Raw genomic sequence first — 12,515 nt, forward strand, 5'->3', positions numbered from 1 at the left:
TTAAAAGAACATTTGACAAAAATGAGTAGTTTCTTTGTTTCCTCTATATTTTTCCTTTTCAACTGAGTTGGGTAAAAGCAGTAAATACACGTTTACAGTGATTGGACATTTAATTCAAAAACAAAAACATTCTTCCTATCCACCAAACCCTAAATTGAGTGACATAGAAACTTCAGTATCTTATGCTTCCTTTCTCACAAGTTTTGTAATTACTGATTAAAAAATATAATAAGTGAATATTAAAGGAAGCAAGTAACACAATGTTATAATAATAAACAAATAATAACTGAGTATTAAATTAATCTAAAGTCTCTATCCAGAAGATGTTAACAGAGCAATATGAGTTTTCATCTTTCAAGTACAAAATACAGATTTTATCAATGGAAATGAAAGTTTGACAGTGGATCTTAAAATACACCAGATTTGGACTTCATGAAAATGAGAAATACCTTTTTAACATCAGCTATACGTTCCTTCTTAGAAGCTGGCTTTTCTTTGGCTTCCGGTGGGGTTTGCTGGGATTTGGAACCTGCTGATTCACTTTCGGACTCAGTCTGACTCTCTGAAGATTCCGAACTGCTGTTTGATTCGCTGCCATGCCCACTGCCTGGCTCACTGCCCTGTTCACTTTCAGACTGGCTAGCTGAGTCTGAGCCTGATGCTTCTTCAGATGCTGAATGACTTATTGGGGGAAAAAAATTAAGGCTATGTTATATTAATCTTATAAAGAAATCAGAAAAATATCATTGAGGTCATTAATTATAGGAATCTTATTTTATTTATATATTTTATTAAAAACTCTTATCAAAAACATCTTCCACACTTTTATCATTCTCCTAACACTTCTATGAAGTGGCCAACACTATGCCTATTTTACATTGCACATCTCCATCCCAGTGCTCAAGCATTTGCATTTTTTGTTTGGCCAACTGTGATAACATTAAATCCCATGCTTAAAAGTCTTAGCTGCACGTTTAGACAGTGGTTGTGACCAATTATTTTAAAGGCTTACTTTCAAAATCTATAAAGTGAGAATAACGATTTGCATTATCTACCTCCAAAAATAGTTGAAGGAAAGGGCTTTATAAATCAGAAAGTATTATTATATTACTATATTAATCTTTACTAAATAGCTAAATAGATACAACATCACTAGATCACTATGTCATAATTTTCTATCCTACAAAATCAGCAATCTCTTAGTCAGCAGACTATCTGAACTCACAGCACTGGTCATAAAGCATCATTCATTTAGAGAGGGGAACACCTGGCAAAAGAAGAATGGGGACAAGACTATTTTAAATCAAAGCCTCCTCAAAGGACTTCATGTGCCCATCTCTGTGGCCAGCAGATGAGGACCCAGACTACATTCTAGCCAACAGTAAAATATGTGTACCATAGAAGAGAGAAAATCTTTGGTCTCCTTACTAGTAGGCCTTTTGAGCACAATGGTTCTATACTATGCTCTGGCACAGATACTCATTGTAGCATAACCAAATTTTCTACTATATTCTTAATGCTTTCCCTTTTAAAATCAAAGGATAGCATGACATGATGCATAGGTAAAATGCATAGACTTGGAGAGAGGAAGACCTTGGTTCAATGCCACCTCAGACATTTTCTAATTGTATGACTGTACGCAAGTCACTAAATAACTTTCCTGACTCCAGTGTCCTCATTTGAAAAATGTAGCTAATACTTGGAGTGTTTAAATAATATGGATAATTAATTATAAGCTTCAAATAGGATAAAATATATAAAGTATTTTAGAAGTCCTAAAGTGCTACATAAATGTCTATTTTATTACTACTATTTCTGACTTTCCCCGCTATTTTAACTATATATTGATTATATTGATATACTGTAATTGTAAACTGAAGCATACAGTTAAAAAATGAACTGGGAGGGGGGTAAAAATTTTTGTGCAAAATAATCTAATTTTGCATTACTCCTTCAATTTTTTACCTAATTAATTACTTGGTAAAGAATACTTTTCTGCTTGATAAAATGTGAATTATTTTTTTAAATTAAGGTATTCAATTTCACTTGTTATTTTACAGTCATTTATTTTTATCCTGTAACTTAACCCAGAAAAAAAGGCATTTCAACAGAGTATGCACATGCCTTTTTTTTTTTTAACCAATTATCATTGACACTATACAGAAAAAAAAAAAGATAAATGAATGGCCACATAGAAAAAGTAACTTACTTTCAGGAAGCAGCATAATGTCACAGAAAATTAAATTGAGTTCTCTAGTCCTCCCTGCACCCATTGGATATTATCTGTGACACTGGACAAGCAAAATGCACTTATTATGGCCCTTTGCTAAGTCCTGAGGATACAAAGAAAAGCTAAAAATAATTCTTCATCTCAAGAAGCTCACATTCTAATTGGGAAGAAACATGTTAATAGGTAGGTCCAAACAAAACATGTACAAAGTAAATGAGAGGTAATCCTAGAGAAAGGTCCTTGGTAGCCAAGAAGGATAGGGAAAGGACTCCTGGAGAAAGTAAGGTTTGGTTGACACTTCAAGAAGCCAAATAAAAAGCAGAGTATTCCAAGCATGGGAGCACTTGGTCAGTTTAAAAGCAAGGGGAAAACTGTGAAAGTTTTTTTCAACAATGAGGTGATTCAGGCCAATTCTAATAGATTGAGAGATCCATTTGCATCCAGAGTAAGAGGACCGTGGGGACTGATCAATAGATAATATCTTCACCTTTTTTTGTTGTTTACATACTTGTTTTTCCCCTCATTTTTTTCTCTTTTGATCTGACTTTTCTTGTGCAGAATGATAAATGTGGAAATGTGTTTAGATGAGTTGCACATTTTTAAGCTATATTGGATTACACATTAATTAAGAGGGAAGTTGGGGAGGGAGGGAGAAAAATTTGGAATTCAAGATTCTGCAAGGGTTGACAATTACCTTTTCATGTATTTGAATAAAAAGCTATTATTTTTTTTTAAAAGGGGAAAAAAACAGGTCAAAGAGAATTTAAGTATCACTGAATTTCCTAAAAATTGATTTTTAAAAAGCAACTGTTTTCCAAAAAAATCATAAATAAAAACTGAATAACTTATCAAACATAAAAACATAAAACATAAGAAACAAACATAAAAAAGGAGGAGCATAAAACTCAGGCAATGAAGTGTTGTTTTCAATGAACAGTAAATAGATGAGTGTAAATGGAATGTTAAATTCACGAAGGAAATAAAGTATAAAAAGACTGGAAAACTAGTATTTGTACAAGAATATTTATAGCAGCCCATTTTGTGGAGGCTAAGAACTGGAAACTAAGGAAACACCCATCAATTGGAGAACACCTAAACAAGTTGTGGCATATGATTGTAATAGAATAATTTTGTGCTATGAAAAATGATGAGAATGATTTCAGAAAAAAACGGAAAGACTTACAGGAACTGATATTGTGAAGTGAGCAGAACCAAGAGAACATTTTACATAGTAACAGCAATATTACATGATGAGTAATTACAATTGACTTAGCTATTCTCAGAAGTGCAATGATCCAAGACAATCAAAAAGAACTCATGATGAAAAATAACTGATATTGTCTGAATACAGATTGAAGCCTGCTATGTTTGTTGAGTCTTCTTGTGCAAAATGACTAATAAGGAAATATTTTACAAGATTATACGTGCATATAACCTTTATCAGATTGCTTACTGTTTCAGAAAGGGGAGGCAGGAGAAAGAAGGGATAGAATTTGGAACTCAAAACTTTTTTTAAAAGACAAATGTTGAAAGTTATTCTTGCAAGCAATTGAGAAAAATAAAATAAAAATAAAATGAAGGGGATAGATAAAAATACTTGAAAATGTAGGAAAAGAATAGGTTATTCCAAATAACATTTTATATATATTTGATTCCAGAGGTATTAAGGTGCAAGTAGAGTTTATTTAGTAGGGGGATGACATGTTACATCAATGGAAACTTCCAGTAAATGGCTGCAAATTCAGTGAAGTATGAAGAGGTCTAAAATAACTGCAGTGGAGTGAGATAGTGAATTAAGGAAGAATGAAAATACAGCTTAATAATAGAGGATCCAAATAAGACTGGATAATATAAATGTATAGCAGAACCATTCTGCAATTGGATAATTTCTTCCAGCAGCATGTGAATAGGAAAAAGTGTTAGATGATAGGAATAATCCAGATTTGGGGTTTGATGAGGCATAGGACAAAGAGGAACTGGAAGCTAAAATTGAATTGAAATACCAAGGAAGAATATAGCTAGTGCACTGATAATGGCCTGCAAAAGAACTGAGGGGATGTAGGGATTGGAGATCAGAGGTTAGGGTCATATGGAATAGGGGAAAATATAAGATTATCAAATAAAAAAATCTGGCACTTCATCAACATGGAAGTGGGAACATCTGTGGGTGCTATCAAGATTAAGGACATGACTATCTGTAAATGAACTGGAATAGAGGAGTAAGTAAAATGAATTAAGTAGACTGAAGAACTGAAAAGTTAGGGTATTTGAAGTATCAGTATGTATAATGAAGCACTCTGATACAAGGGCAGGAGTCAAGATAGAAAGACAAGTCTTAAACTCACTATAGAAAAGAAAATGCTGAATTGGGTTGGGTGATATATAAAATCTGTCAAACAAATTATTCAACCTTCCTTGTCCTCAACTATAAAATGAGGCTAACACTTTACCTTCCTAAAAACTAAAGTTTGAAAACCATTCTAGAACAAGTCCTTGTCTGTCACACCTATCTTCTCTCCCCCACTCCAGACATACTCTTCTCTGATGTAGAATATTGGGAACATACAAGTCCAATTATCACCTCCAACATTTGTCCTATGACCTTAATTTCATATTTATACAGGGATTTATGATTTGGAAAAGGCTTTCCTCATAAATGCTAAGGATATAATACATAAAAAGCATTTTTCTCCATTTTACAGATAAGGAAAATGAGGCTCAAAGGTTAACTGTCAAGTCTCCAATTACACACATAATAATTACTAACATTTATAAAGACTTAGCCTTTATATACAGTATCTCACTCTTAAACAATCTTTCTGTAAAGGTGCCATTATCCCCATTTTAAAACTGAGACTCAGTTTAATAGATTTAGAAAAGTTAAGGGATTTGTCTAGGATCACAGAGAGATTTAAAGACAGGTTTACAACCCTCAGCTCCGGATTCCACTCCTAGTCCAGGATACTTAACTTCTAACTCAATATTCTCAGCTGTAAGACAGGGACATACATGACTTACCACAACAGGACTATTTGTTGTAAGAATCAAATATGATTGATTGTGTATATGAAAGTGCTTAAGAAAATCTTTTTAAAGTTTTATAATTAGCTATTGTAGAAAAATAAAGCATTCAATCAAGTTTTTAAAATTAGGAACAAAGAATACTAGCTATGTTGATTCAATAAGGGCTTAAAATCCTTTTTTTTTTTTTTTTTTTTTTGCCTATATGTTGAGCACTGTGCAAAACACTAAGAATACAAAAATAAAATAAAGTAGTCTCTATTTTCAAGGAATTTATATTCTATGAGATAGGGGGAAATCTGTAAAAAAATTGAAAGGAAATATACGACAACTTTTAGAAGGTGAGCTAACAACTGGAGGATCGGGAAAGATCTCTTGATGGAAATAGCACTTAGGTTGAGACTTTAAACCAACTAGGAAAGTCTAAGAGGCCAAATGAGAAGGAAATATATCCCTGGCTAAAGAGTAGTCTGTGCAAAGAAAGACACCAGAGGTCATAGGGAGATTGTCTTACATTAGCATCAATATTGGAGCTAAAACATAAGTTTATGCAGAAGGAAATATTATATAATATGCTTGAAAAGGAAAGTTAGGGCCATACTGTAAAGGTTTTAAATACAAAATAGAACATACTATTTATTATTATATGCACTATTCTATAGTGCAGTTCAGTTAGTTAAGGAAAAAAAAAGAGGCAGCAAATAAGGAAATCTTAAATGTATCTTTAAATTCTCCATCCTTCATCACAAAGTCTTTTCATATTGTTTCCCCAAGTTCTGAGGTCATGCCAAAATTACTGCAATGGTCTATTAAATTTGTCTTTCTACTTTCAATTGATCTTCTGTCATGGGGATACTGATCTTCCAAAAACATTACTTCTTTTATGTCACATTCAAGAACCTAGAGTCTCTCCTTATGGTCTGTCACAATCTCACACCGTTTACTTGTAGTAATATATTCTATACTACAAGGGCATTGAGAATTATAAAACAGAAACAAAGAGTGGATTACTTTTCAGAAATTTTACCAAGTATTTTTTAATTGTCCTAAATTTGTTAATAGGAATAAAAATTCAAAATCTAAATAGAAATCTCAAGATTTCTAATTCAATAAAATTAGCATAGAAAAGATAACTGACAAGGATTTTATTTACTGGGTATAATAGAAAGTATTCCCAATAATGGGTCCATGAATTACCAATAACCTGGACTTTAAAGAAGATTATTACTTTGCACTCAAGTCTCCTCCTTCTACAAAGGAAGATGTGTCAGGATAAATAAGTCTCTTCCCGATCTAGCATTCTAAAATACTACACTTGAGAAGTTGATCCTCTGAATTTGCAAATGAGAGAAATAAAAAGTGCTATAAAAACCAAGATAAAAGACAAGTTGTATTAAGTCAGATGCAGGTATTATCATTTTGGCCAAGGCTCAAAATATAACTTAGAAGGGAAAAAAAAAATCTTTTATCTTTCATATTCCTGACAACATGACAAAAGGACTCAGTAGTATTCCAGAATTATTTTTCAGAAATGATGAAATACATGGAGTTACTGATATGGTCTCTGTGAGAAATAAAAGGCAGATTGTATTAAGTCTTTCAGTTTAAATTTTGGTTTAAAGAACTGCATTTTCCAAAATAGCTACCAGAGGGCAGCATTGACACATTATTTATTTTAAAAAAATAAAGCTTCAGAAATAACTACAGAGCTCTCTGCCAAAGAGAATCCATTTTAGGACACAGATTGCTCCTCCATCTTACAATCCCTATTATACTTATACTTTGCCATGCCCTTTCATAAACAACAAAATGAAGGAAAATGAAGTCTTTATTTGTTGGTGGTGTTTTTTTACATCAGTGATTTGTTTTCCCACAATTTTAAAATAGACTGTGTCTTGATTTTTTAAAAGATTAATGGTTCCCAACCCATCCAAAACTTTTAATCATTCATTATTTGATTCATTTAATAAATTTTATAGTGTAAAATAAGAATTGCAACCAACATCTAAATTAGTGATACTTCTTTATTAGTTATTTGTGAGATGAAAAGGAACAAAATTAAGAATTAGCCGTTTTCTCTCTTCTACTAAGTCTAGAAGAGATGAGTTCTATCCGGAGATCAGCTTAACACATGGCATTCCCCAATATAATCTCAAGCAATTAGTATACAAAATGCACTTCAGATTGGGAGGAGAAGGGGGACCTAAAGGGAAAAACGTCTTCAAGAAGTTAATTTTGAAGGTAGAGAATTAGGGGATATAACCTGCAAAGAGAGAAGTATATACACGATTAACATGAGGGAGCAAAGATGACTGACAACTAGGGAAAATCAGTAAAGCTTTTAGTAAGCAAGAGGTGGCATCAGAACTGAGCTTTGAAAGAAACTGAGGATTTTGAGAAACAGAAGTGAGTAATAGAGTGTAGCTACCACCAAGACCAGCCAGTAGGCCAGTTTGAGTGGAAAGATTTTAGGAACATAAAGAAGTGATTTTAAATTGATTTTGAAAAGATAAAAAGCCAGACAGCAGAACTGCTAAGCCACAAATTTTTCTATTTTATTCTTTAAACAATGGAGAATCAATGACGGTTCTTGAATAGAAAATAAAGTGGTCAGACTAACTTAGTAAGAGTATTCTGAAAACTATGGGGAAAATAGATTAGAGAGAGAAGAAAATAGAGGTGATCAGTCCACTTCAAAGGTTATTGCATACATTCAGTCAATAGAAGAGAAGAGAACCAGACTGTTGATGGCCATTTGAGTTTGAAGATAAGAATTTAAATTACGCTGTAAAGGTAGAATTTGCAAGACATGGTAACTAAATGATCTGCAGAATGTAGAAGTAGGATGCTGACCCTTAATCTACAAACATGGAATAATTTAAAGATTAATAAAGCAGAAGTAGAAATCTGAAATTTTGAACACAATTTTAAAAGAATGAGCAAAGAGCCTGATAATCTAAATCAACTCCAATTCAATGAAGATATGAATTAATTTCCTTTCAACTTTTACCCCTTAAACATGAAATTTTCAAAAGACAGTGACATACATATCACTATTGATCAGAGAAATGCAAATTAAGACAACTCTGAGATACCACTACACAGCTATCAGATTGGCTAAAATGACAGGAAAAAATAATGACAAATGTTGGAGGGGATATGGGAAAATTGAGACACTGATACATTGTTGGTGGAACTGTGAACGGATCCAAACATTCTGGAGTGCAGATTAGAACTATGCTCAAAAAAATATCAAACTGTGCATACTCTTTGATCCATCAGTGTTACTACTGGGATTATATCCCAAAGAGATATTAAAGAAGGGATAGGGACCCACATGTGCAAAAATGTTTGTGGCAGCCCTTACATGAGACTTACATGAACTGATGCTACGTGAAATGAGCAGAACCAGGAAATCATTATATATACTTCAACAGCAAGACTGTATGAGGATGTATTCTGATGGAAATGGATATCTTCGACAAATAGAAGATCTAATTTAGTTCCAATCGATCAATGATGGACAGAAGCAGCTACACCCAGAGAAGGAACACTGGGAAATGAGTGTAAATTGCCATTTTTGTTTTTCTTCCAAGGTTATTTTTACCTTCTGAATCCAATTCTTCCTGTGCAATAAGAGAACTGTTTGGTTTTGTACACATATATTATATCTAGGATATACTATAACTTATTTAACATGTATAAGACTGCCTGCCATTCAGAGGAGAGGATGGAGGGAGGGAAGGGAAAAATCAGAAAGAAGTGAGTGCAAGGGATAATGTTGTAAAAAATTACCCATGCATATGTACTGTCCATAAAAAGTTATAATTAAAAAAAAAAGAAAAAAAATGAACAGTAGGATGATTTCAGAAAGGCTTGGAGAGACTTACATGAACTGATGCTGAGTGAAGTAAGTAGAATGAGAACTGTACATAGCAATAAGATATCGCAATGATAAATTCTTATAGACATAGCTCTTTACAACAATGAGGTGATTCAGGCCAATTCCAATAGACTTATAATGTAAGAAGTCATCTGCATCAGAAAGAAGCAGATCATGACATAGTATTTTCATTTTTGTTGTTTGCTTGCTTTTTGTTTTCTTTCTCATTTTTTTTCCTTTTTGATCTGATTTTTCTTGTGCAGCATAATTATGGAAGTATGAATAAAAACTGCACAAGTTCAGCCTACATTGGATTACTTGCTGTCTAAGGGAGGGTGTGAGAAGAAAAGGAGAAAAAATTTGGAATAAAAAGTTTTGCAAGGGTGAATGTTGAAAATTATCTATGCATATATTTTGAAAATAAAAGGTTAAAAAAAAAGAGAGAGAGAGATATTCCATCAAGGACATGAGCAAAAGTTGTGGTTGTAGCCAGTATTTATATTATACTTTAAGATATTTAGATTACTATTAGCTACCAGGATCCAATTTCTCCCTTTCTTCTCCAAAATCCATGCAACCCCCACTACCAGCATAGCAAGTTTTTCTTTTTTTGTTGTTTTTTAATAACTTTTTATTGCCAGAACCCATGCCAGGGTAATTTTTTACAACATTATCCCTTGCACTCACTTCTGTTCCGATTTTTCCCTTCCCTCCCTCCATCCCCTCCTCCCCCAGATGGCAAGCAGTCCTATACATGTTAAAGAGGTTACAGTAGATCTTAGATACAATATATGTGTGCAGAACCGAACAGTTCTCTTGTTGCTCAGGAAGAATTGGATTTAGAAGGTATAAATAACCTGGGAGGAAAAACAAAAATTCTAGCAGTTTACATTCAATTCCTAGTGTTCTTTCTTTGGGTGTAGCTGCTTCTGTCCATCCTTGATCAATTGAAACTGAGTTAGATCTTCTCTTTGTCGAAGAAATCCACTTCCATCAGAATACATCCTCATACAGTATCGTTATTGAGGTATATAATGATCTCCTGGTTCTGCTCATTTCACTCAGCATCAGTTCATTTAAGTCTCGCCAATCCTCTCTGTATTCATCCTGATGGTACATTTCTTACAGAACAATAATATTTCATAACATTCATTTACCACAATTTACTCAACCATTCTCCAATTGATGGGCATCCATTCATTTTCCAGCTTCTAGCCACTACAAACAGGGCTGCAACAAACATTTTTGCACATACAGGTCCCTTTCCCTTCTTTAGTATCTCTTTGGGGTATAAGCCCAGTAGAAACACTGCTGGATCAAAGGGTATGCACAGTTTGGTAACTTTTGGGGCATAATAACATATTGCTCTCCAGAATGGTTGGATTTGTTCACAACTCCACCAACAATGTATCAGTGTCCCAGTTTCCCCACATCCCATCCAACATTCCGCATTACCTTTCCCTGTCATTCTGGCCAATCTGACAGGTATATAGTGGTATCTCAGAGTTGTCTTAATTTGCATTTCTCTGATTAATAATGATTTGGAGCATGTTTTCATATGGCTAGAAATAGTTTTAATTTCTTCGTCTGAGAATTGTTTGTTCATATCCTTTGACCATATATCAATTGGAGATTGACTTGATTTCTTATAAATTAGAGTCAATTCTCTATATATTTTGGAAATGGGGTCTTTATCAGAACCTTTGACTGTAAAAATGTTTTCACAGTTTATTGCTTCCCTTCTAATCTTGTCTGCATTAGTTTTGTTTGTACAAAAACTTTTCAATTTGATATAATCAAAATTTTCTATTTTGTAGTCAATAGTGATCTCTAGTTCTTCTTTGGTCATAAATTCCTTCCTTTTCCACAGGTCTGAGAGGTAAGCTATCCTATGCTCTTCCAATTTATCTATAATCTCATTCTTTATATGGCAAGTTTTTCTTTTCCTAGCTAAACACTCCTAGTTCCTTCAATGACATTCATGACACCCGACTCAAGACCTTTCACCATCTGGTTTGCTCTCTTTTGGACATTCTCTATCTTATATCTTTCTTTCTTTCTTTCTCTTGGCTGGGGCAATTGGGGTCAAGTGATTTGCCCAGGGTCACACAGCTAGGTAGTGTTAAGTGTCTTTCATCACATTTAAACTCAGGTCCTGCTGACTTCAGAGTTAGTGCTCTATCCACTGCACCAACTAGTTGCTTCTCCTCCTTATCTTTCTTGAGCCATGGTGCCCAAAATGGAATACAATAATTCAAATCATTTCTAATATTAGCAGAGTACAAAGTAGTTTTCTATTCCTGGAAAGTTAATTCTTTTCTTAAAGCATCCCAGGATTGCATTAGTTTTCTTAATTACTACCTCACCCTACTAACTTATAGTTAGCTTTCAGTTTAATAATTGACCCCTCCCTGGATCTATTTCAGGATAACTACTAACCAGTCCACCCCATCTTATATCTGTCAAATTGATTTTCTGAGGAAACATTTATCTTTATGGGATTAATGGGCTTTCACAACTTCCTAGCTTCAGCCCAATACCTGTCAAGACCCTCTTGAATCCTAACTTTACCATTTACTGTCAGCTGATCCACTACTTGCTTTGAGTCATCTACAAATTTGAGAAGTATATTACCTATTGCCTCATCCAAGTCACTGATTTTTTTAAAATGTTAAGTAACACAAGGCTAAGCAAAGATTTCAGGGGGTATTTCACAGTAGACCTTCTTTTAAGCCGACTTTGACAATGAATCTGGCTATCTCATCAGGTCTATCCATTTAATTCTATTATCATCTAAACCACATCTTCGCCAAAGAATAATGTGATGTGTATTCAAATACTGTTAAAATTGAAGCAAACTTTTTATTAATTTGCATTATTTATTTATTATTTATATGCATATATTTATTTGCATTATTTATTTATTTATTTGCATGCAGATTTTATTTATTTGCATATATGCATTTATTTATATCCATATATATGCACCAAATAATAATGTAATATAATATTAACATATCCTTCCCCAGTTAATTATCCTATCAAAAAAGGAAAGGAGGTTAGTTAGCATAATCTATTCTACTGATGCATAGTAGGCACTTAATGTTTACTGAGTGCCTGAAGCCATACCGATTTTTTATAATCCCGACTTCATTTTCTAATGATGATTTCCTTAATCTTTTTAATAATTAATTCTAGATTTTCCTAGGAATAGCAATCATGATAACTGAACCATAATCCACTGAGAATCATAACAAATGCCACCTCTTCAAATCCTATGGTACTTAACTGAAAGGTAGCCGAATTCTTGTTGTTAACAGGGAGGATTCCGGTTTTATAAGACTAGTTTCCTAGAAAGCTAACACTGGGACAATTAACTGG

General features: G+C 33.4%; 1 protein-coding gene across 8 annotated transcripts in view; it reads right to left on the bottom strand.

The window, feature by feature from the left end:
- The window catches only part of CHD2 (chromodomain helicase DNA binding protein 2), a 187,260-nt gene that overhangs the window by 98,086 nt on the left and 76,659 nt on the right, over positions 1-12,515 (bottom strand). For all 8 annotated transcript variants that reach the window (XR_004232431.1, XM_031955540.1, XM_031955533.1 and 5 more), the window contains one exon: positions 450-681. Coding sequence is in view for 7 of the 8 variants with exons in the window: in XM_031955540.1 (XP_031811400.1) it covers positions 450-681 (232 nt within the window). In the remaining variant the exon portion in view is untranslated. The remainder of the gene's footprint in view (positions 1-449; positions 682-12,515) is intronic.

Source organism: Sarcophilus harrisii, chromosome 2 (genome assembly GCF_902635505.1).
Source record: "Sarcophilus harrisii chromosome 2, mSarHar1.11, whole genome shotgun sequence".
Lineage (NCBI taxonomy): Eukaryota > Metazoa > Chordata > Mammalia > Dasyuromorphia > Dasyuridae > Sarcophilus > Sarcophilus harrisii.